The sequence below is a fragment of the Mobula birostris genome, chromosome 7, assembly GCF_030028105.1.
Source record: "Mobula birostris isolate sMobBir1 chromosome 7, sMobBir1.hap1, whole genome shotgun sequence".
NCBI lineage: Eukaryota > Metazoa > Chordata > Chondrichthyes > Myliobatiformes > Myliobatidae > Mobula > Mobula birostris.
The window spans coordinates 158,065,570-158,091,655 of record NC_092376.1 but is presented as its reverse complement, the minus strand read 5'-3'; the positions used below and the strand labels follow the sequence as shown (position 1 = coordinate 158,091,655).

General features: G+C 40.4%; 1 protein-coding gene across 7 annotated transcripts in view; it reads left to right on the top strand.

Moving 5' to 3' along the window:
• aff4 (AF4/FMR2 family, member 4) overlaps positions 1–26,086 on the top strand; it is a 114,121-nt gene that overhangs the window by 13,960 nt on the left and 74,075 nt on the right. For 5 of the 7 annotated variants that reach the window (XM_072264006.1, XM_072264005.1, XM_072264002.1 and 2 more), the window contains exons 2-3: positions 19,413–19,542; positions 22,155–22,985. In XM_072264006.1, coding sequence (XP_072120107.1) covers positions 19,417–19,542; positions 22,155–22,985 — 957 coding nt within the window. In that variant the 5' untranslated portion in view covers positions 19,413–19,416. Of the gene's footprint in view, positions 1–14,545; positions 14,642–19,412; positions 19,558–22,154; positions 22,986–26,086 lie in introns of those variants that run through there. The other 2 variants (XM_072264000.1, XM_072264004.1) reach the window with 2 other exon arrangements.

Here is a 26,086-nt window from a genome sequence, read left to right as displayed (position 1 = left end):
ACCCAGCCAACACACTTTTTGTCCCTTTTCCCTCTAGGAGAAGGCTTAGGAGCTTGAAGACTCATACGGCCAGATTTGGGAACAGCTTCTTTCCAACTGTGATAAGACTGCTGAACGGATCCTGACCCGGATCTAGGCTGTACACTCCAAATATCTGGACCTGCCTCTCGGTTTTTTTTGCACTACCTTACTTCCCATTTTTCTATTTTCTATTTATGATTTATAATTTAAATTTTTAATATTTACTAGTGATTTGTAATCCAGGGAGTGGCAAGTGCAAAATCAAATATCGCTGTGATGATTGTATGTTCTAGTATCAATTGTTCGGCGACAATAAAGTATAAAGGATGTTTGGCTCCTTGAATCTGTACCCATGACCAAGAATTCATTAATGCTTATTTTGCGCAAATCCCATGCTCAAGTTCAAATCTATTATCATTCAACCTTACACATATCGCCAAAAGGGACGAAATTCCTCCAGGTCCAGGTGTACAACAGTACATACAAGTCACACACACAAAACAAAGTAATATTACTACAAATCAATTAACAAATAATAACATGCATATATGATGCACGTTACATAACATAAGAAATAGGAGCAGGAGTAGGCCATCCGGCCCATTGGGCCTGCCCTGCCATTCAATAAGATCATGGCTGATCTGTCTGTAAACTCAGCTCCATCCACCTGCCTTTTCCCCATAACCCTTAATTCCTCTATTATGTAAAAATCTATCTAACTTTATCTTAAATATATTTAGTGAAGAAGTCTCAACTGCTTCCCTGGGCAGAGAATTCCACAGATTCACCACTCTCTAGGAAAAACAGTTTCTCCTCATCTCTATCCTAAATCTTCTCCCCTGAATCTTGAGGCCATGTCTCCTAGTTCTAGTCTCACCTACCAATAGAAACAACTTTCATACTTATATCTATCCTTTTCAAAAATTTTGTATGTTTCTATAAGATCCCTCCTCATTCTTCTGAATTCCAGAGAGTATAGTCCCAGGTGACTCAATCTCTCCTCATAGGTTAACCGCTTCATCCCTGGAATCAACCTGGTGAACCTCCTCTGCACCGCCTCCAAAACCACTATATCCTTCCTCAAGTCTGGAGACCAGAACTGCACACAGTACCCCAGGTGCGGCCTCACCAGTACCCTGTATAGTTGCAGCATGACCTCCCTGCTCTTGAATTCAATCCCTCTAGCATTGAAGGCCAACATTCCATTTGCCTTCTTAATAACCTGTTTTCCCTGCAAGCCAACTTTTTGAGATTCATGAACAAGCATTCCCAAGTCCCTCTGCACAACAGCATGCTGCAATCTTTCACCATTTAAATAATAATCTGCTCTTCTATTATTTCTTCCAAGGTGGATGATCTCGCATTTACCAACATTGTATTCCAACTGCCAGACCTTGTCCCACTCACTTAACCTATCTATATCCATCTGCAGACTCTCCACATCCTCTGTACAATTTGCTTTTCCACTATGTTTAGTGTCATCAGCAAATTCTGCTACGCTACACTCAGTCCCCTCTTCCAAATCATCAATGTAAATGGTAAAAGGCTGCAGGCCCAGCATCGACCCTTGCAGCACCCCACTCACCACTGACTACCAACTGGAGAAACACCCATTTATACCAACTCTCTGCCTTCTATTGGTTAACCAACCCACTATCCATGCCAATACACTTCCTCCGACTCCAAGTCTCTTGTGCGGCACCTTATCGAACACCTTCTGGAAATCCAAGTATACGACATCCACCTGTTCCCCTATATCCACTGCACTCATTATGTCCTCAAAGAACTCCAGTAAGTTTGTCAAACAGGACCAGCCCTTCTGAATCCATGCTGCATCTGTCCAATGGAACCATTCCTTTCTAAATGTTTTGCTATTTCTTAATGACAGCTTCAAACATTTTCCCCACTACAGATGTTAAGCTAACTGGGCTATAGTTGCCCGTCTTTTACCTACATCCTTTTTTAAAAAGTGGTGTGACATTTGCTGTCTTCCAATCTGCTGGGACCTGCCCAGAGTCTAGGGAGTTCTGGTAAATGATTACCAATGCGTCTACTATAACCTCTGCCTATTCCCTCAGCACCCTGGGATGCATCCCATCAGGACCAGGAGACTTATCTACCTTCAGGCCCTCTAGTTTGCTCATCACTATCTCCTTAGTGACAGTGATTTTATCGAGGTCCTCACCTCCCATTTCGTCCATAACATAATTCTTTGGTATATTAGATGTGTCCTCCACCGTGAGGACCGACACAAAATAGTCGTTCAATGCTTCTGCCATTTCCTTATTACCCAATATCAATTTCCCCTTCTTGCCTTCCAAGCGGCCTACGTTGACTTTAGCCACTCTCTTCCGCTTTATATATTTATAAAAACTTTTGCTATCTGTTTTTATATTTTTTGCTAATTTACTTTAATACTCTATCTTCCTTTTCCTTATTTCTTGTTTCATTCTTTGTTGCTTTTTAGTTTTCCCAATCCTCTAGTCTCCTACTACTCTTTGCGTCTTTGTACACATGAGCTTTTAATTTGATACTATCTTTTATTTCCTTAGTTATCCAAGGCTGGCTCTCCCAACACTTACTGTCCATACTTTTGACTGGAATATACTTTTGTTGAGCACTGTGAAAAATCTCTTTGAAAGTATTCCACCATTCCTCAATTATCCTACCAAATACCCTGTGCTCCCAATACACTAGTTTTAGACCTAACTATTTCATCCTCCATCTGTATGTGAAATTCAATCATACTATGATCACTCTTTCCAAAAGGATCCCTGACTACAAGATCGTTAAGATTACCTGTCTCATTGCACAGGACTAGATCTGAGATAGTATTTTCTCTTGTACCTTCACTAACATGCTGCTCAAGAAAGCCATCACAGATGCATTCTATAAAGTCCTGCTCAAGACTTCCTTGGCCAACCTGATTCACCCAATCTCTGTGGAAGTTAACATCCCCAGTGACAACTGCCATTCTGTTCTTACAAGCCTGTTATTTCTTGATTAACTGCCTCTGCCGCTGCAATATTTTTATTAGGTGGCCTTTAGACAACTCCCACCAGTGATTTTTTTTTTTTCCCCTTTACTGTTCTTAATCCCTACACAGATGGACTCAATATTCTGCTCCGTAGATCTTGTATCGTCTCTCACAATTGCCCTGATCTCATCCTTAATGAAGAGTGCCACCCCACCTCCTTTGTCTTCCTGCCTATCTTTCCGTATTACCTGATACCCTTGGATATTTAATTCCCAGTCAATAGACAATAGGGGCAGGAGTAGGCCCTTCGAGCCAGCACCGCCATTTACTGTGATCATGGCTGATCATTCACAGTCAGATTCCAGTTCCTGCCTTATCCCCATAACCTTTGAAATCTCCACCTTGAAACCAAGTTAAAAAGTAAGCAGTGTAACACTAGCATTTCATATGTGATGAGACCTGGGTGGTGGCAGGAAATTCATTAGTCTTGTGGCTTGAGGGAAGAATCTTCCCCATCCTGACAGTTCTTAGCCTAATGCTATGGAACCTCCTGAATAATGGTAGGGGTCAAAGAGATTGTTAGATGGATAGGAGGGATCACTGACAACGCTAAGGGCCCTGTGTATGCCGCACTCCTGATAAATGTCTCTAATGAGTGGAAGAGAGACCCTCATTATTTCTCTCGGCAATCCTTTTTAAGGACTTGCAATTCGAGTACCAGATGGAGATGCAGCTGGTCAGGACACTCTCGATGGTACTGCTATAAAATTGTTTTAAATGAAGGGGGGGGCATGGCGAGCTTCACTTGCCTCAATTTCCTCAGGAAGCGGATATACTGCTGTGCTTTTTTGACCAACACTCTTATCAACGTCCGCCAAGATTCTAACACTTACCTACACACTAAGAGCAACCTTCAGTGGCCCAATCAGCGGCAGGAGCAGGCCACAGTGACAAGGTTTCTTGCAGGTTGGTGATGCTTGCTTAAAAGGAGAACTTCGCAGGTGTTTGGGCCACTGGAATGAGCCCGATCAGTGGCAAAAGCAGACCACAGCAACGAGGTTTCTCGGAGGTCAGCAACTTTGGTTTAAAAGTACAGGAGGGACAAGTAGGGTGCCATTGTTAGGAGTAGGGTGAGAGTAGGAGTGTCAGTGTCAGGCTTTGGCTCAAAGGAGGCTTCGGCTTGAAATAGGCGTTGGCTCTGGGTAAGATTCTGTTAAGTTTCCCTTTTATTCCTCTAATGTCATCGTCGTCGCTATCCCTCGAGGTCGAGGATGATGGTCTTCGTTCAGATGAAGTGGCCCACAGAGCAAAGACGCCTGTGCGTTTATTTAACGTGTACTTGATGTTGCACTGCGAGAAGCACACGATACTTCACAAATTAACCAAATGATTCCAATGGCATGGAAACCATGAGGATTGGAGCTGATGGATTTGTTGCAGCCTTCATCCGCCTTCACAGCAGTTGAGTTCGAAGTAACTTTGTCCGCCTGTTCCACCGTTGAGGTGTTGGTTGGATTATTCTTTGTCAGGGACGTCATCCTCAACCTTACCGCCAGGGTAGGGTCACCCACTAATGTACCTAGCGTAGTAAATAGCCATTGTGTGTATTTCATGCCAGATGTTGGAGTGGGTCTCCCGGGGAACTACATCTGCATGAAGTGCATCCAGCTGCAGTTACTTAAAGACTGCATTAGGGATCTGGAGCAGCAGCTGGATGATCAGCTCATGCGGAAGAATGAGGAGATAATCGATCAGAGTTACAGGGAAGTAGTCACCCCGAAGTTGCAGGTGGCGAGTAGCTGCAGGACTGTCAGGAATGGAAATGAAAATGTGAATAGGCAGTTAACACAGAGCACCCGTGGCCGTTCCCCTCAATAATAAGTATACAGTTTTAGATACTGTTTTGGGGGATGACCTCTCAGGGGAGTGCCTTTAAGACCGGGTTACTGGTATTGAGGGGAGCGGTAGTGTTGGGGGCTCGATAGCCAGGGGATTCTGTGGACGAGAACGGGACACCAAGTTGTATGTTGTGTCGCAGTTGCCAGGGTCAGAGTCATCGCAGATCACATCCACAGCATTTTGGAGGGGGAGAGAGAGCAGCCGGATGTCTTGGCACATATTGGTAACAATGACATAGGAAGGAAATGCAGAAGTTCTGAAGAGAGAATTAGGAGCTAGGCATAAAGCTGTGAAGCAGGACCTCCAGGGTAGTAATTTCTGGATTGCTGCCTGTGCCCATGAGGGTAGAAACAGGATAATTTGGCAGATTAATGCGTGGCTGAAAAGCTGGTGCAAGGGGCAGGGCTTCTGGTTCTTTGAACATTGGGATCTGTTTTGGGGCAGGCATGACCTGTTCAAAAGTGACAGGTTACACCTGAACCCGAAGAGGACCAACATTCTCGCAGGCAAGTTTGTTAGAGCTGTTAGGGAGGATTTAAACTAATTTGCCGGGGGTAGGGACTCAGGGTAGGGCAATGGTAGAAAAGCAAAGATAGCATGGAATCAAACTGTCAGGAAGACCAGGCAGATAATAGGACAAAATTGCAGCCAGCAGGGTAAGTATCAGTGCATTACGGATGCCGGATCAAACAGGGTAGCAAATAGATTACTCAAATTGTTATATCTCAATGTACGGAGTACAAGAAATATGGTGATGATCTTGTTAGCTATTGCAGATTGTCAGGTATAATGTGGCCAGCATTGAATCATGGCTGAAGGATAGTTATAGTTGGGAGCTGAATGTCCAAGGTTACACGTTGTATCGGAGGGATAGGAAAGTGGCAGAGGGGCTGGTGTGGCTCTGCTGGTAAAGAATGGCATCAAGTCAGTAGAAAGATGTGACATAGGATTGGAAGATGTTGAATCCTTGTGGGTTGAGTTAAGAAACTGCAAGGGTAAAATGATCTTGATGGTAGTTATATACAAACCTCCCAACAAGAGCTGGGATATGGACGGCAGTTTGTCATTGAGCCTACTGGGGATCAGCTACACTGGATTGGGTGTTATGTAATGAACCAGAGGTGATTAGGGAGCTTAAGGTAAAAGAACCCTTAGGAGGCAGTGATCATAATATGACTGAATTCAAATTGAGATTTGATGGGGAGAAAGTAAAACCTGACTAGCAGTATTTCAGTGGAGTAAAGAAATTACAGTGGTATGAGAGAGGAGTTGGCCAAAGTAAATTAGAAGGAGCTGCTGGCAGAGGTGGCAGCAGAGCTGCAATGGCGTGAGTTTCTGGGGAAAATGAGGAAGGTGCAGGATAGATGTATTCCAAAAATGAGATACTGAAATGGCAAAATAGTACAACCGTGGCTGACAAGGGGACTGAAAACTAATGTAAATGCAAAAGAGAGAGTATACAACAAGGCAAAAAATAGCAGTTTGATAGAGGATTGGGAAGCTTTTAAAAACCTACAGAGATCAACTAAAAGAATCATTAGGAGGGAAAAGATGAAATATGAAAGCAAACTAGCAAACAATATCACAAGTGGATAGTAAAAGCTAGACGAGTGTGGATATGGAACTGCTAGAAAATGAGGTCAGAGAAATAATGGGGACATGGAGGTGGCAAATGAACTAAATGAGTATGATATTTTGAAAATCATTGGACTTTGGCATGGTGCCAGAGGACTGGAAAATTGCAAATGCCACTCCACTCTTTAAGAAAAGAGGGAGGCAGCAGAAAGGAAGTTATAATCCAGTTAGTCTGACTTCAAAGGTTGGGTAGATGTTAGTCTATTGTTAAGGACAAGGTTATGGAGTACTTAGTGACACAGGACAAGATGGGACAAAGTCGGCATGGTTTCGTTGAGGGCAAATCTTGCCTGACAAACCTGTTGAAATTTTTTGAGGAGATTATGAGTAGCATAGATAAAGTGGATGTTGTATATTTGGACTTTCAGAAGGCCTTTGACAGGGTGCCACACATGAGGTTCCTTACCCAGTTATGAGCCCATGGTATAACAAGAAAGTTAATGGCATGGTTAGAGAATTGGCTGATTGGTAGGAGGCAGCTAGCAGGAATAAAAGGATTTTTTTCTGGTTGTTTCCCAGTATCCAGGGGTCAATGTTGAGACCGCTTCTTTTATGCTGTATACCAATGATTTACGTGATGGAATAGATAGCTTTGTTGCCAAATTTGCAAATAAGATTTCTGGATGGGCAGGTAAAGTTGATGAAACAGGTAGGCTGCCGAAGGGCTTGGACAGATTAGGAGAATGGGCAAGAAAGTGGCAAATGATATACAATGTTGGAAAATGCATGGTCGTGCACTTTGGTAGAAGATATAAATGTGCAGGCTATTTTCTAAACGGGGAGAAAATCCAAAAATCTGAGCTGCAAAGAGACTTGGGAGTCCTTATGCAGAACACCCTAAAGGTTAACTTGCAGGTAGGGTTGGTGGTGAAGAAAGCAAATGCAATGCTGTTATTTATTTGAAAAGGTCTAGAATACAAGAACAGGGATGTGATGCTGATGCTTGATAAGGCACTGGTGAGACCTCGTCTTGAGTACTGTGAGCAGTTTGGGGCTCCTCATCGAAGAAAAGATGTGCTGGTATTCGAGAGGGTACAGAGGAGGTTCACAACGATGAATCTAGGAATGAAAGGGTTATCATAAGAGGAACATTTGATAGCTCTGGGCCTATACTTTATGGAATTTAGGAGGCTAAGGGGGGATCTCATTGAAACTTTTCAAATGTTGAATGGTCTAGACAGTAGGTGTGGAAGGATGTTTCCCAAGTTGGGGGAGTCTAGGACAAGAGGGCACAGCCTCAGAATAGAGGGGCATCCATTTAAAATAGAGAAATGGAGAAATGTCTTTAGCCAGAGGTTGATGAATTTACGGAATTTATTACCACAGGCAGTTGTAGAGTCCAGGTTGTTGGGTGTATTATGGCAGAGTTTGATAGGTTCTTGTTTGGGCATGGCATGGTTATGGGAGAAAGGCCAGGGAGTGCGGCTGAGAAGGGGGGAAAAAAGGATCAGCCATGATTGAATGGCAGAGCAGACTCGATGAGCCAAATGGCCTAATTCTGCTCCTATGGTAGACAATTAACCCAAATGCCTAAATGATATCCCATATGGTAACAGAATGTGAAAGCTCCACACAACACCTGAGGCCGAGCAAACCTGGGGCATAGGAACTCTGAGGCAACAACTCTAGTAGATGAGTCACCCCTGACCACTCTGAATCCCACTTAGCTTCCATAAGTATCCTCTACATAGCTTGTCTTCTGTATTGCTGGCAAACCTGGATATATCAGACCAGGTTCCTTCATAAGTTGCAAGCAGAAACATAGTTGGACTTCTCTACTGGTTGTAAATTTGCCTAACTGAATGCGACTTGCTCTGTTTTATAGTAATCCAGCAGGCATTTAATATTCACACCTCCATTTAATGAAAACACCATATCAGCACTGCTAACGCCATAGAAATGAGTTTCAGAAATCTGTTAGCTTATGTACCCTGCATAAATATTATTCATCTAATTACATTTAGGATTATATCCTCTGCTGATAGATTCTATCCGTTTTTCTGCTGTTGATGTCAGGCTAATAGGCCTTGGATCATTGTTTTCCCTGTTGTGAAAAGGCAGTTCTGTTGTCTGACTATCAAAACACAACTTGAATCGATGTAATTTTGTCAAATCAGTGCATTAGCCTGTCTTACAACTTCGGAACATGGCCGAACAGATTTGAGGGGATTTATCAGCTGTAATATTGCTACTTTTTTTTACTATTATTTTAAATTGCTACTCACTACAACCTTGATTTCCATTTTTACAATATGTATTTTATCTTCTCCTGTAAGGGCAGTTGCAAAATATATTCATTGTAATTTGACCTTTGTCTTTAAAAGTACCGAAAATTGTCTATTTTTACATCAGTTTTTTTTATCCTCTATTGGTTTCCAAAACCTTCCAATGCCCTAAGGCCCATTATAGGTTTTGACCACATCCTACTTTTAATTTTTTTGTCATTGCTTGTAGGGCCACCTTTCCCGCAGTATTTTTATTCTTGCAGGTGTGTGTGTGTACATTATTTATTTCAATGTTTGCTTCTGCTCATCTGTTTTTGTTATAATTTTCCAGTTAATCTTAACTGTATATATTTGTAGCAAGATGGATCATAAATTTATACAAACTGATTTTTTTTCTACATGTTTTTATGTCTGAAATTCATCACATTTTGATAATTTTTCCTTGAGCAAATCACTAACTTATTCTGTCTAATTAGATCATACTCAGTCCAAAATTAGATCCTTCATTCTTCATTGTAAACTGTTCTTGTGAATTTTCATGAAAAACATTCTAATATCAGTGAAGTTCAAAGGTTGATTATTGTTGTATTCAGAACAAGTTAACTATGTTTAGGTAAACAGGTTTATTTTTCAAATTTTAGAAAGTTATCCAGAAATACAACTCCGTAGTTTGAAGATGAAGTTCGTACTGTATAGCTAATGGCACCTACAAATTGTATATAAAATTTATAATCCTGTTCTAATATCATAAGATGTGCAGAATTGAGCCATTTAGCCCAGGGGTCCCCAACCTTTTTTTACACTGTGGACTGGTTTAACATTGGCAATATTCTTGCAGACTGGCCGACCCGGGGTGGTGTGGGGGGGGGGGGCGCGGTGGGGTTGCCAACAGACAAGGATAGCAGTCAATTACTTTGAGTTTACCCCGAGAAAGACTACAATGACCATGAAACCTTTTTGGCCATTCTGTTTGGGGGGGGGGGGTGTTAATCACGACGGGAATACAGGTGATGAGTGGCTAATTTCGTTTCTAAAAGGGTTTATCTAAGGAATTTAATATTAAACACACAGCGCATATTTTCCTCGCATGAATATAGCGATAAGTCAATTATCAGGGGAGGACAGGCGAGCTTGAAGTAAATGTTGAACGAACTTCCAGTAGAAGTGGTAGAGACAGGTTTGATATTATCATTTAAAGAAAAATTGGATAGGTATATGGACAGGAAAGGAATGGAGGGTTATGGGCTGAGTGCAGGTCGGTGGGACTAGGTGAGAGTAGCGTTTGGCACGGACTAGAAGGGCCGAGATGGCCTGTATCCGTGCTGTAATGGTTATATAAATAAGTCAATAGCATCATAACATTTTAAGTAATGTTTGGATATTAAACGCACAGCACATATTTTCCCCGTATGAACATATAAAATCATTGCAACACACCAATATCGCTGAATCAGTGGGAGCCCTGGGCTTGTTTCCCTGCAACAAGACGGTCCCATCGAGGGATGATGGGAGACAGTGATACTCGAAGGGGGATCCTTATGTCCAGTCTATTCCACAATTTAGTCTTGTTTGCATTCATTGCAGAAAACTCCGCTTCGCAGAAAAATGTTGGAAATGGAAGCCACGTTTTCAGTGCTTTCGTGGCTATCTCAGGATATTTAGCCTTGACTTTGATCCAGAATGCCGGCAGAGATGTTACGTCAAACATACTTTTCAGCTCGCCGTCATTTGCAAGCTTGAGTTGATCTCCTTCCCACGCTGACATGGATGACGCGTGGGTAATGACCTCGCATGTGTAATGGCTCAACAGTGGGCGTGACAGGGAATGAGGAAAGGTGCAGCTGACTCATATCATAGAACATAGAATAGTACAGCACAGTACAGGCCTTTCGGCCCACAATGTTGTGCTGACCCTCAAACTCTGCCTCCCATATAAGCCCCCACCTTAAATTCCTCCATATACCTGTCTAGTAGTCTCTTAAACTTCACTAGTGTATCTGCCTCCACCACTGACTCAGGCAGTGCATTCCACGCACCAACCACTCTCTGAGTAAAAAACCTTCCTGTAATATCCCCCTTGAACTTCCCACCCCTTACCTTAAAGCCATGTCCTCTTGTATCGAGTAGTGGTGCCCTGGGGAAGAGGCACTGGCTATCCACTCTATCTATTCCTCTTAATATCTTGTATACCTCTATCATGTCTCCTCTCATCCTCCTTCTCTCCAAAGGGTAAAGCTCTAGCTCCCTTAATCTCTGATCATAATGCATACTTTCTAAACCAGGCAGCATCCTGGTAAATCTCCTCTGTACCCTTTCCAATGCTTCCACATCCTTCCTATAGTGAGGTGACCAGAACTGGATACAGTACTCCAAGTGTGGCCTAACCAGAGTTTTATAGAGCTGCATCATTACATAGCGACTCTTAAACTCTATCCCTCGACTTATAAAAGCTAACACCCCATAAGCTTTCTTAACTACCCTATCCACCTGTGAGGCAACTTTCAGGGATCTGTGGACATGTACCCCGAGATCCCTCTGCTCCTCCACACTACCAAGTATCCTGCCATTTACTTTGTACTCTGCCTTGGAATTTGTCCTTCCAAAGTGTACCACCTCACACTTCTCCGGGTTGAACTCCATCTGCCACTTCTCAGCCCACTCCTGCATCCTATCAATGTCTCTCTGCAATCTTTGACAATCCTCTATACTATCTACAACACCACCAACCTTTGTGTCGTCTGCAAACTTGCCAACCCACCCTTCTGCCCCCACATCCAGGTCGTTAATAAAAATCACGAAAAGTAGAGGTCCCAGATCAGATCCTTGTGGGACACCACTAGTCACAATCCTCCAATCTGAATGTACTCCCTCCACCACCACCCTCTGCCTTCTGCAGGCAAGCCAATTCTGAATCCACCTGGCCAAACTTCCCTGGATCCCATGCCTTCTAACTTGCTGAATAAGCCCACCATGTGGAAATCATATCATTTCGTCGCGGCCCGGTGGTTGGGGACCGCTGATTTAGCCCATCGAGTCTGTTTGCCTTTCGATCATAGCTGATATATTATTCCCTCTCAATACTATTCTCCTGCCTTCTCCATATAACCCTTGACACCTTACTAATCTACAACTTGCCAACCTCTGATTTAAATATACCCAATAACTTTGCCTCCACAGCAGTCTATGGTAGTGAATTTCATGGATTCACCATCTTTTACCTGAAGTAATTTCTCCTCATCTCTGTTCTAAAGGGATGCTGTTTTATTGAGGTTTTGCTTTCTGGTTCTAGACTTGCCCACTGCTGCAAATACCTCTCCATATCCACTATATATAGGTCTTTCAATATTCTGTAGATTTTAATGAGATCCCCCAACCCCATCCCCATCCTTCTAGGCTTCAATGAGTAAAGAGCTACACTCATACTATAATTCTTTCATCTTTCAGATCATTCTCATAAATATCCTCTGGACCCTTTCTGATGTGAGCATATCCTGTCTTGGATGTGGCCCAAAGCTACTCATAATACTTCAAATGTGGTCTGCTCAATGCCTTATAAAGCCGTAGCACTGCATAAATGCTTTTATTGGTGTGTCACAGTGGCCTAGTGGTTAGCGCAAATCTATAAAAGCTCGAGGCACCTGAGTTCAGAGTTCAGTTCCATTGACATCTGAGAAATCTGTTTGTATGTCCTTCCTGTGGAATGCATGGGCTTTCTCCGGGTCCTCTGTTTCCTCCCACAGTCCAAAGACATGCTGATTAGTAGATTAAGTTGTCCCATCATTAGGCTAGGGTTATATCGGAGGTTGTTGGTTGGTGTAGCTCAAAGGGCCAGAAGGGCCTATTCTGTGTTGTATCTCAGTAGGTAAATTTTCCACTCCTATTTGATTTATAATATTCTGTAAGATGCTCTCCTTGCCTCTGAAAAACCTGGCTTTCTCTTGCACTTGTAATTTCTGTAAGTACAATGAAACCAGTGGGAATTACATACCATCCACTCAGTTATTCTATTCCACTCCAATTTTTATAGTGTCATATCATGTTTTCTTTGGCAGTGGCTGTCATGTTTGAGAATTGTCCATTTTTCACAGCATAAGAAATACTAGAAACTAAGATTATGTTTGTAGCATGGAAACATGAAATTAAATTGATCTCTACTTTTTCTGATAGTCAATGTTAGAAAATATTAGAACAAATATGTGGGATATTAAGCTTAGCTGATAATTGACATGTTGGAATCTGGTCACTAATGTAGTATGGCATGATCGCTGGGTTTGAGACCATTCTCATTGGCCATTATTTAGCTCTTAGTCCTCACACATGTGATATAGAAAGATATATTTTCAAATAAATTAGTATGAAGTTTCACTGATGTGACCTTCCTGATGTTAAAACAGTTTGTGTACATATACTCTCTGAACCTTTAATGTTGCACCTTACAACGTATGTTGGGTGTCAATTCTTCATTATCAAAAATGGATGAATTAATACTATTGTGTTTTGTGACCATGTGTTTAGCAAATTCTTGACTTTCCTGAGTCAGTTGATTTTATATTTTCTGCAGATTTTGAGGTTATGCCATATTTATCCAAATATGTATACAGTACCAATATTGTCATACAAATTGCCTTCCTTTCACTTTCTGCCCTGAGTCAAATTTCATAATTCGCAGGGATTCTTGATACTTTTGAAAGATCATTAGTGCACTAACTTCATTAGCCTCTGCCATTTAAACACTTTTGAGATGCAGTTCTTTTAGACCTTTTTTGGTTACCTTGCAGTTTTTGTATGCTATATTAAAGCAAGGCTTTCGTTTTGCTATTCCCAGAATCTGGATACTTGAAGGAAATTGTGGCTCAATTTGTCCTTAGAATAGTTTATTTACCATTTGGATTTCATTATGCTGAAGTGGAAGTGTTCCTCAATCTCTCTGCTCTCTTATTGGTCATGAAGTTTCATGCTTTAGCACATCACTAAAGAATCTTAGGTAATGAGATAATATAACGATCCTTAGTTGAGAACTTTGGAACGTTTCCCCTTCTTTTGATACTTTAAGTCTGTCCTACTCAGATTGGTAGTGTAGTTTATCTGTTCATTTGGCATTTTAGCTCAAGAACTGGTGAGCTTTACAAAACTGCCTCATCAATTCAGTATTCCTGCAGTAAGGCAAAAGTATAAACTTCAAAATGTGCAGAGCTATTTTACTATTGCATTCCAAATTGCTTTTATTAATTTTCAAATGATACCTTAGCAGTTATTTCTGTGGATAATCATTCATTGCCCAGCTTGTGTGGTGATACTATAGAGTGGAATGTGGCAAGGTAGTTACCACCATGGCAATCAAGCACAAAATCTAAACTAGATCAGATGGAATTATCAAGCAAGTAGAAATCACTAAATCTGATTAAATAAAATATTTAGTCCAGGATGTTGTGAAAAGCACACGAATGCGATGAGAGTCCTGATGACAAAAACCTCGAGTTATTGTCTGCTTTGCAGATGTTGCTAGATTAGCTAACAGATTAGCGGGCAACCCTGGGAAGCACAATATATTCTGGCCTAAAAGCTGTGCATATTGTTCACCAACTGGGTAGAGGAAGCTTGATTAAGGCATTGAAGATTTGTTTTGAAATTTGAGATGGGTGAAGGTGCAAGATAATGACTTTAAATATGTTGAATTCTGACGTTCCTCTGTCATCTTCAGAACACTTTTCTCTGGTTTTACTATAGTTTCATGAAAGGGATGCCCCAGTTGTAGCAGTTGTGTAACTGGGTTTCTTATTTCTTTAAGACTGCAGAAGAAAATTCCTTTTTGGTTAGAAGAGATGTGACGGGAGGGTGGCTTTCAGATCACTGAACTCTTTTACGATTGCTTCACACACACTGAGTAAGTATGTACTGAGGCCTTTTACGATTGCTTCGCACATTGGGTTAGTGCAGGTAACATGATTAAGGTGGGATGCAAGGGCCTGATTCTAAGCTGTATAATAATCTGCTTCCTTTTCCTTTGAGTTTCCATTTATGATCAAAATCTTACCTTTTACTAAAGTGATCACTGAAAATGTCACAAAAATATGAATTGCCCACTGAGGATATCTTGTGCCTCAAGAAGGCAGCATTCATCGTTAAGGCTGTCACCATCTGGGAAATGCCCTGTTTGAGTTACTGCCATTGGGGGAGGTACAGGAGCCTGAAGACCCACAGTCAATGTTTACGAACAGCTTCTTCCCCTCTGCCATCAGATCTTTGGGTCATGAGTACCACCTTATGATGTCTTTTGCATTATCTATTTTTCTAATTTATAGTTGCCTTGCCTTGCTTCAAACCAACAAATGTCTCCACATATATCAGTGATAATAAATCTGATTCTGATAATGAAACTTCTGAAGATCCTTGCACTTAGTGGAATTATTTTGTCAACTATAGCAAGAATGGAAGAGTAGGTGGATTCTGGAAATGTAGGTTTTTACAAAACTAAACATAAATCATAAGATGTATTTTTAAGATGCAGAAAATTTTTACTGACATTTCTAGGATTGATAATGTTAATTTTATGTGGGGTACTAGGATATTTATTGTGGCCATTTTGTTAAAGTACAGTTGCTCATTAATGCAAACATCTAATCAGCCAATCGTGACAATACTTACAATGCATAAAGACATGTAGATATGGTTCAGTTGTTGCTCAGACCAAACGTCAGAATGGGGAAGTAATGTGATCTAAGTGACTGACCGTGGAGTGATTGTTGGTGCCATACAGGGCAAACTACTGATCTCCTGGGATTTTCACGCACAGCAGTCTCTATAGAGTAAACAAAAACATCCAGTGAGCAGTAGTTCTGTGGATGAAAAGGTCTTGTTAGTGAGAGGTCAGTAGAATGGCCAGATTGGTTCAAACTGACAAAAGGTGACAGTAACTCTAATAACCACACATTACATAAAGTGGTGTGCAGAAGAGCATCTCTGAAAGCACAGCATGTCATGCCTCGAAGTGGATGGGCTACAGCAGCAGAAAATCATACCAGTTTTCGCTTCTGTACCTCTTCTCAGTACTACAATCAGGAAGGAGAACAAAAGGACTTGGGTCCAACACCACCCGGTTCAGGAACACTTACTACTCTACAACCATCAGGTTCCTGAATGAACTAGTGATAACTTCATTCATCACTATTCTGAACTGTTTCTACGACCTATAGGCTCACTCTCAAGTATTCTTTACAACTAATGTTTTTAGTTTTTTTTTGTAGTTTGTCATCTTTTGCACATTGGCTGTGCCACCTTGTACTCCTTCCCTTCCCTTCCCTCCTTTTTCAGACTCCTGCCCTGTTTCTGTCCACTCCTGATAAAAGGTTTTGGCCCAAAACATCGACTGTTTATTCTACCCCATATTTATTGAGTTACTCCAGAATTTTGCTTGTTTGTCAGTCTTTGTTTATGTAGTTTATTTTCATAAAAATGTATTTCTTTTTTTCTATAAATGCCTGCAAAATAATCTAGTATATGGTAACATACACGTACTTTAATAAATCTACTTTGAATGCTATTATTAGTATTTTCTCAATTTCTTGTTAAAAGGGATTTGCTGAAATCCAGAAACACTTGTTGACTTTTATTTTCTCAAAATATTCAGTCTTGTTAGTTGTAAAATTAATTCTGTCTGTCCCAGGTTAGTCTGTCTTTCTCAGTGGCATCTTGTACTGTACCTCAGATCTTTTCACCATAATTAGTCCATCACACATAGGCTGATTTGTCTATGAATACTTGCCCTTTCTAAACAAAGTTAAAATGGTAGCAGTTCTCCAGTTGTATGGTCCTGCATCTGTAGTTGGTGGATTGAAAAATAATGTTTCGATTCTCAGCACTTCCCTCTCTTAACAATCTGGGATATGTATTGGATTCCAGTTACTGGGGGCAGCCGCTTATTTGGGACTACTCTTAAACAACAAAAGCTAACAGAAATTAGCTGGATTTCCTTCATTTATTTGGATACTTTGGCACTTAATTGGAGCAGAAGACTGTTGCCGAACAACTTCTATCTCGTGTCAGTTATGTGCACGTGTGGCCATTAGACACTACACCATGCTTAGAGCAAACAGTTTTTAAATAGCTCTAGGTGCATGTATTTATATTCAAAATGCAGTGATTTCTATCATTGAAGTTGAAAAAAATAAGCAGTAGGACAATTCTGAACTATATTGCTTACTGTGAATTTAAGCATTCAGGCCGGAGATGCCAGAAATGTCCGGGAGTGAAATTGAAGTGATTTCACTACTTCAAGTTAGGAACTATGAAGAAGTTGAGAGAATCAACACTGATCTTGAATGTTGCAGTGAAAATGAAGATTTAGAGGATGCAGTGGTGTTTTATTTTAACTAGCATCATTGCTGCCATCAGACACTACATCATGCTTGGAGCAAACAGTTTTTAAATAGCATCTGTTGCGTAAGCTTGTGTTATTCATTTGGGTCGACCTACACCAAATTAAAAAGCAATGATTTTTGATGCTACTTGTTGGAAGAAGGCAATGAAGGGAGTGCACTATCTACACTAATATTGTTCATTTACAGTCAATCCAAAGAACTCTGTATGAATTCCTCCAATAACTATGAGGAGCTAATACAATTTTATAGTATTACTAGACAATGGGGTGACCCACTGGGGCACCCTTTGAGAGAAGGGTAGTGCAGTCTGATGTGACCAGAATGTACATTAAATTTTCCTGAATGCTATTGGTATCGCTTTGCTTTGGAAACTGAAGTAGAAAACCTCAATTTATTAAAGAAGGACGATGCATAGCAAATACGAGGCACTAACACCAAAGGATGCTGATTACTCTTGATGATGTGGTTGGCGCCCTCCTAAATGGACGTGATATAGTCACCACTGTCCTTTGACTGCAACAAAAGGTTTTATGGGTGTCATGAAGTATGTCATTACAATAAGATTTAATTATCTCTTATTGATGGGTGGCAGTTAGATCTGTCCCAATCCTGCACATGCTGATGGTGATTAGCAGAATGTGACCTCTCGAAATAGAGCTGGCCTGCCCTTTTGCTCTGGTAGGTGTCACTGCTGAGGCTGGCTGTGCGCATGCGTCGGAGCGTCGCGTCCTGATTTCCATGATGGCCGATCGGATCTCAGGTGAAAGCCAGCCTGTTGATTTTTGGTGTATGAACAATTTTATACGAATATATAACCCTGAACTTTGACTGCATTCTGTAAGTTAGCGCATTTTAATTTGATTTAGCCAAAAAATGTGCTGCTGTAATACACCGTTTGCACTAATTGGAGGTCACAAACAGACAGAGCATGAGAGTTTTAGTAGTATATAGATAGTAATGTCAGTAGTATTCTATTTTACTTTGTATTTCATTTAAACAATTTTGTTACTCAGTTAAATGGTAGTTTATCTTTTTTTTAAATACCTTTTTAACTATTTCCATGAAATTTCGACTAGTTGGGGCAACTGCTTAAGTAGGCCAAAATGTACTGGTCCTGATGTGTCCCAGTTTTCCAGAATCCGATGTATTTGATCTTAGGTAGTGAATGTATCTAAAAGCTGAAAACTGGAGATGCTAGAAATTTTAAATAAAAATATTGTTTTAGATTATTTGTGAATCATACATTCATCAACCTGAGTTAACTCTTGCGCCATAGATACTATCTTTCAAATATTTCAAGTTTTACTCTTTATGGCAATTTATATATTTTAAAGAGAGATTATGTTTAATATTTCTCATGTTGATGCCTCTCAAGTTTTCACATTTTTCAACTGTATTGTGTAGACAGATGCAAATTAGACTAATGATTACTCTAGTGGATAAAGGAATGCTATTGTCAATGTAGCATAGATAAGATATCCGCCCTCACTACTCCCCCCCCGCCCTCATAATAATACGGAACTAGATAATATGTAACTGATCTGCGTCCTTCTGTGGGATTAGAATTACCATCTGAAGAATTCCTATGCTCCATAACTGTTTCAGATGCAGGGCCAATTTAGTAGTCTAAGCATTCTGGAGTCTTGAATTAAGAGTTGAGTGCAGACAGAGCATACAGTTGCACACGGAAGCAGCATCTTTCAACTCTTGAAACTTGGTCAATGCCCCTTTGCCAGCTTAAAAAAAAGCAGTAATAGGCTTTTATTATTTTTAAATGTCTCAAAGAGAAAAAGGCAGTCAAAAACTTTATCCAAAAAAGTGAATTAAATCTCTTAAGATTAAAGTTTGGCTACAGTTTGAGAATTACACATGTTTAATGACAAATGATAAATATTAGAGAGGAAATATATTTTCCCCTCTTTTTAATATTTGCATTCTTCCAGTACCTGATTTATAAGGTGCAATATATGAGAGATCATTTATCCGATGTAAATTAAATGGAATCTCAATAGGATATTCTTATTTCATCATATGTCATGGAATTATTTTCTTGATGGCTGTATCTAGCATGTTTCAGTTCATGTTTAAATAGGGAAGGGAAAGCTTGATTTTGAGCAAATCGTTTCCAAATGTGTATTGATGATTAAGTTTTTTAATGTATACATTTATATAGCATTTGGTGAACATGCCAGATTCAAGAATTGAAGGTTCTAGGATGTAATTCATGTGCCATCTACATTTATGTGAAAGGAAACCTAGCTCCTTTTTTCTTTTCAGCAACATGAACCGAGAAGATAGAAATGTACTACGAATGAAAGAACGAGAGCGGAGAAATCAAGGAATTCAGCAGAATGAAGAGACTTTCTCTGGAAATTCCCCTCTCTTTGCTGAGCCGTATAAAGTACAGGTACAGTAAATATGGGTGAGCAAAGCTAATAATTATACTTAAATAATTTAGTGACGGTAAGATGCAAGGTGACTTGCCCTTTGTGATTCTAAATTGATAATTATTGATGAGAAAACAGTTTGGAGCTCACCTGGTCAGAAATTACCAGTTATTGATAGACATAGAAAGGTTTCTGATATGGCTGCTGAAAATGCACTGAGTTTGTGAAGTTTTTATACCCTTCAAGGTGCATAACATACAGTGGTTCACATAGAAGTTTGATGTTGTGTGGCAAACTAGTGATTTACCGGTATTCTGGAATCCACAGGCATCGGAAATTGAAAGCTTCTTGCTTGTGAGAATCTTATCAGGCTTTCATCAAATCTTTTTCAATTATATTTTTATGTTTGTAAGTAACATGTTTCAGGAAAGATTTTTGTTTCTCTGCATCTAATAACCCAGATGTACTGGCAATGTCAAGGGCTATTGACCATTTCATTCAGCATCTTTTCAGTCATCAATATATCTATAGGTTCAAGTTGTTTTCTTTAGCGAGGTTGTCTCAATCAATCCTGAAACTGAAAGCAATTGCTGATTTTTGCTTTAAACTCTGCAGTGTCTTATAATAAACTCAAATCCCAAACCCATTGGGCGCAACTTTTTAAGGCAAGAAAAATTGAAATTGAAATTTTCATAAAAATGGAAGTCCTAAGGTTCTTGAGAAGGTGACCTCCAGTGTTGGACAACTGGTGAGTTCTGTGATAGAGCACCAATTTCCTGCATTTTCTTAGCAGTTACATTGCAAAAGATGGTGCGGTTTCATCAATTTCATTCATTTCAGTGGGAAGAAATGGCTTATAGAATGAAAAATTAATTTTGAAATCAGTTGTATTAAATAGAGTTAATTTAATTTTCTTGGATGAATGTCCAATGAAGGATACAGGTACAAGATGAGATCCACAAATTTGCAGTCTTAATCATTCAGTAGCCAGGGCATAATTGTAGTGGAAGCAGAATTAAGCTTTCATAAATTAAAAAGTATATGTTAAATAGTTAGTTTGCTCTATACAGTGCAAAAGACTGAAGTGTACATTTCAGTAAACCAAATTTTGTACAAATTGGACTGTGAAGCTTAAATCAATTGATTATTTTGCAGAATGTTCCTAACTTTCCTATGGTAATTTCTAACAGATAAAGCTTCTTTTTGAGAAACTACCCTTATTAGGAATTCCATTTTTATAAGGGTTTTAAGCCATTAGTTTGACCTGATTCCATGGATATGAGGGGTGTTAAAGAAAGGGGAGCTTCTGGTGTTTGCTGAAAGAGGCAAAGATGGCAAATCCAGGCATCTTGGGGAAATTTCAGACATTTTAGTGGGCATGTTTGCTTTCTGAGCAGAGTTAGTTGGATATTCTATTTTGTTTGCATACTTTATATGCTCCTCAATTCAATTTTGTATTTAAGTTGTTTGTATTGTAAACAATATAATTGCTTTTCAACTGTTAATTCTGAGTGAGTCTCATAATATAATTCTATATTTATAGTGTTAAAAGCCATGCTGTCCAGTTGTGATTTATTATATTTGAGTTGTCAGCTCCTTTAAATATGACAGCTTTATTTGAAATGCAGAATGTAAGTATTCATGCCTTTTGCTCTCATTATTCAGTGCTCATAGTCATAGAGCACTATAGCCAAGGAACACACCCTGCAGCCCATCTAATCTGTACCAAACTATTATTCTGTCAAGCCCCATCGCCTCACATCTGGACCAGAACACTCTATACCTCTTCCATCCACGTACTTATCCAAACTTCTCTCAAATGTTGCAATGGAACCTGCATCCACCACCCCCGCTGGCAGCTCGTTCCACACTCACACCACACCCGAGTGAAGAAATCCACTTAAATATTTCACCTTTCACATTTAACCAATGACCTTCACTTCTACTCTCACCCTACCTCGGTGGAAAAAGCCTATTTACTTAAACCTTAATAAACCCCTCATAATTTGATATACCCCGATCAAATCTCCCGTCATTCTCCTGCATTCAAGGGAGTGAAGTACTAACCTATTCAACTTTTCCCTATAACGTAGATCCTCAAGTACCAGCAACATCCTTGTAAATTTTCTTTGTGCTCTTTCAATCTTATTGATATCTTTCCTGTAGGTTTTTGAACAAAACTGCACACACAATATTCCAAATTTGGCCTCACTAACATTTTACACAACCTCAACATAATCTCCCAACTCCTGCACTGAGTGCTTTGATTTATGAAGATCAATTTGCCATAAAATTCTTCTTATGACATTATTTACTCATGACACCAATTTCAATGATTTATGGATCTGTATGCCCAGAGCCCTCTGTTCTACAGCAATCTTCATTGCCCTTCTTTACACTGTGCAAGTCTTACCCTGGTTTGTTTTCCCAAACTGCAACACCTCACATTTGTCTGCATTAAATTCCATCTGCCATTTTTCTGCCCATTTTTCCAGGTTGTCCAGACCCCGCTGCAAACTTGATGGCCTTTCTTGCCCTTGATCTTGGTGTCATCTGCAAGTTTTCTGATAATTATTGGTGATTATTATTGTTACTCTCACAGTTGGCTAAAACATTTTTTTAATCAAAACAGGGGAGAACAGAAGATAAACTTTCCAGCAGAATCCAGAGCATGTTGGGAAATTATGATGAAATGAAAGACTTCATAGGAGACAGGTCTCTTCAAAAATTCAATGACATACCCAAAGGGACAGTTGCATCAACTACAGATGAGAAGTCTGATCAAGCTTTCTTTGCTGAGCAAAGACACAGTGCGTCTCACCAAAGCAGTAAATGGACTCCAGTGGGTCCGGCAACCTCTGCCCCTAGTACTTCATCGCAGTCACAAAAGAGATCAAATTCAGGCCTGCAGAGTAGCCATGGCAGTAGCCAAAGACATGGTGGTAGCAGCAGCAGTACTGGGAGTGGCAGTAGCCAGAGACATGATCGTGATTCATACAGTAGCAATCGTAAGAGAAGTGGGCAGCATGGATCTGAACATTCAAAGTCCCATTCAGTCAGTCCAGCAAAGCCACCTGCAGTTTCTTCGTCTTTAAGTTCAAATCTTTCCAGATCTCTAGGAAGCGACCACCATAGTAAAGAGCGCCATCGGTCCAAATCTCCCCGTGATCTGGATGCTACCTGGGATTCTCCATCACGTGTTCATACCTTTTCTGCTAGTGGGCAGCATACTTCTCAATCTTTCACTCCTGCATTGATGTCCAAACCCAGTTCCATGTTACAGAAGCCCACTGCATATGTAAGGCCAATGGATGGACAGGATCAAGCCCCTAATGAATCAGTAGAACCGAAGATACCTTCTGAGCATTATAGTAGCCAGTCTCACGGTAGCAGTCTGGCAGAAATGAAGTCTGGCAACAAAGTACTACTTTCAAAACTAAAAATCCCATCTCAACCAGTGGAGGTAAGCATACTGTCTAAATGTTTGATTCTACCGATTAAAAAATATTACTGTTGAATATTGAAGTTTTATGACATTGTCGATTGTTTTAAGTGACATCTTGTAGTAGAATGAAGTCTAAATGATTTGTGTTCATTACAAAATTTAAATGTTATTGGTGGACCAACTAGATTTCATAGCTTATCTAAAATAGAAATTCAAATTTTGGTGATATACCAGTTCCTTAAAATGACTCAAGCATTTATAATTTTACAGCTAATACATCTGTAAGGAGATATAAATGCTTGAACAGCACTTAACTGGAGCATTTAGACTAAATACACTTATGATATCGCAGATAATTAATCCTCATTGAGCTTTCAGAAAAGTCAGAAGCAAAGGCTTTTCTGCCCTGAGTTCTGAGATTTTTTTTTTCTGTCTACCCAGTCTCCAGCAGTCAATTCTTCTATTGTTTATGACAGCAAATCATCTTTTAGGGTTGCTTCTGCATTTGGGACCCTTTTTACATAGACAAGTTAGCTTAATTCTCCATTCTCTTCTGGGTGAAGCAGTTTTTGGAGAGGTTTATTACCATTTCACTCTCATCTGATCTAGTTACCAACTGTATATTAAAGAATTGTTCATGACAGTTCTTAGCAATGCTCAATAAAGTTTTCTGGTGTTGAGCATAGAAACATAGAAAATAGGTGCAGGAGTAGGCCATTCGGCCCTTCGAGCCTGCACCGCCATTTATTATGATCATGGCTGATCATCCAACTCAGAACCCTGCACCAGCCTTCCCTCCATACCCCCTGATCCCCGTAGCCACAAGGGCCATATCTAACTCCCTCTTAAATATAGCCAATGAACTGGCCTCAACTGTTTCCTGTGGCAGAGAATTCCACAGATTCACCACTCTCTGTGTGAAGAAGTTTTTCCTAATCTCGGTCCTAAAAGGCTTCCCCTTTATCCTTAAACTGTGAACCCTCGTTCTGGACTTCCCCAACATCGGGAACAATCTTCCTGCATCTAGCCTGTCCAATCCCTTTAGGATTTTATACGTTTCAATCATCCCCCCTCAATCTTCTAAATTCCAACGAGTACAAGCCTAGTTCAAACAGTCTTTCTTCATATGAAAGTCCTGCCATCCTAGGAATCAATCTGGTGAACCTTCTTTGTACTCCCTCTATGGCAATGATGTCTTTCCTCAGATTAGGGGACCAAAACTGCACACAATACTCCAGGTGTGGTCTCACCAAGGCCTTGTACAACTGCAGCAGTACCTCCCTGCTCCTGTACTCGAATCCTCTTGCTATAAATGCCAGCATACCATTCGCCTTTTTCACCGCCTGCTGTACCTGCATGCCCACTTTCAGTGACTGGTGTATAATGACACCCAGGTCTTGTTGCACCTTCCCTTTTCCTAATCGGCCACCATTCAGATAATAATCTGTTTTCCTATTTTTGCCACCAAAGTGGATAACTTCACATTTATCCACATTAAATTACATCTGCCATGAATTTGCCCACTCACCCAACCTATCCAAGTCACCCTGCATCCTCTTAGCATCCTCCTCACAGCTAACACTGCCGCCCAGCTTCGTGTCATCCACAAACTTGGAGATGCTGCATTTAATTCCCTCATCCAAGTCATTAATATATATTGTAAACAATTGGGGTCCCAGCACTGAGCCTTGCGGTACCCCACTAGTCACTGCCTGCCATTCTGAAAAGGTCCCGTTTATTCCCACTCTTTGCTTCCTGTCTGCTAACCAATTCTCTATCCACATCAATACCTTACCCCCAATACTGTGTGCTTTAAGTTTGCACACTAATCTCCTGTGTGGGACCTTGTCAAAAGCCTTTTGAAAATCCAAATATACCACATCCACTGGTTCATTCGTCAGACATGATTTTCCTTTCACAAATCCATGCTGACTTTGTCTGATGATTTCATCGCTTTCCAAATGTGCTGTTATCACATCTTTGATAACTGACTCCAGCAGTTTCCCCACCACCGACGTTATGCTAACCGGTCTATAATTCCCAGGTTTCTCTCTCCCTCCTTTTTTAAAAAGTGGGGTTACATTAGCCACCCTCCAATCCTCAGGAACTAGTCCAGAATCTAACGAGTTTTGAAAAATTATCACTAATGCATCCACTATTTCTTGGGCTACTTCCTTAAGCACTCTGGGATGCAGACCATCTGGCCCTGGGGATTTATCTGCCTTTAATCCCTTCAATTTACCTAACACCACTTCCCTACTAACATGTATTTCGCTCAGTTCCTCCGTCTCACTGGACCCTCTGTCCCCTACTATTTCTGGAAGATTATTTATGTCCTCCTTAGTGAAGACACAACCAAAGTAATTATTCAGTTGGTCTGCCATGTCCTTGCTCCCCATAATCAATTCACCTGTTTCTGTCTGTAGGGGACCTACATTTGTCTTTACCAGTCTTTTCCTTTTTACATATCTATAAAAGCTTTTACAGTGAGTTTTTATGTTCCCTGCCAGTTTTCTCTCATAATCTTTTTTCCCCTTCCTAATTAAGCCCTTTGTCCTCCTCTGCTGAACTCTGAATTTCTCCCAGTCCTCAGGTGAGCCACTTTTTCTGGCTAATTTGTATGCTTCTTCTTTGGAATTGATATTATCCCTAATTTCCCTTGTCAGCCACGGGTGCGCTACCTTCCTTGATTTATTCTTTTGCCAAACTGGGATGAACAATTGTTGTAGCATACTTTCCAAATCTTCTCAGCTTAATTTTGGCACACTTAACTTTCATTTTTTTTTTACGAAGTTGGGAAGGTTTAAAGTGTAGACACTACAATTCTAATCATTCACCATCTAATGATTTGGAAATTCTGATACTTCAGTGCGTGTCTGATAAGATTATGTAGGTCTCACTACCTTCCGCCCTTCTCACTCATGCCATTTCCGCACTTTCCTGCACATTGGAACTTGAGTTCCTGCTCAATTCTTCCATTCTCCCCTCTCCTCCCATCCTATTTCTTACACTTTCATTTCTCACTCGTTAAGGACCCAGTTCCTGTACCATCACTTCCCACCCTCCAGCCTACCCTGCTTTCTGCTCATTGGAGCCTCCATTTAATCATACCTGGTTAC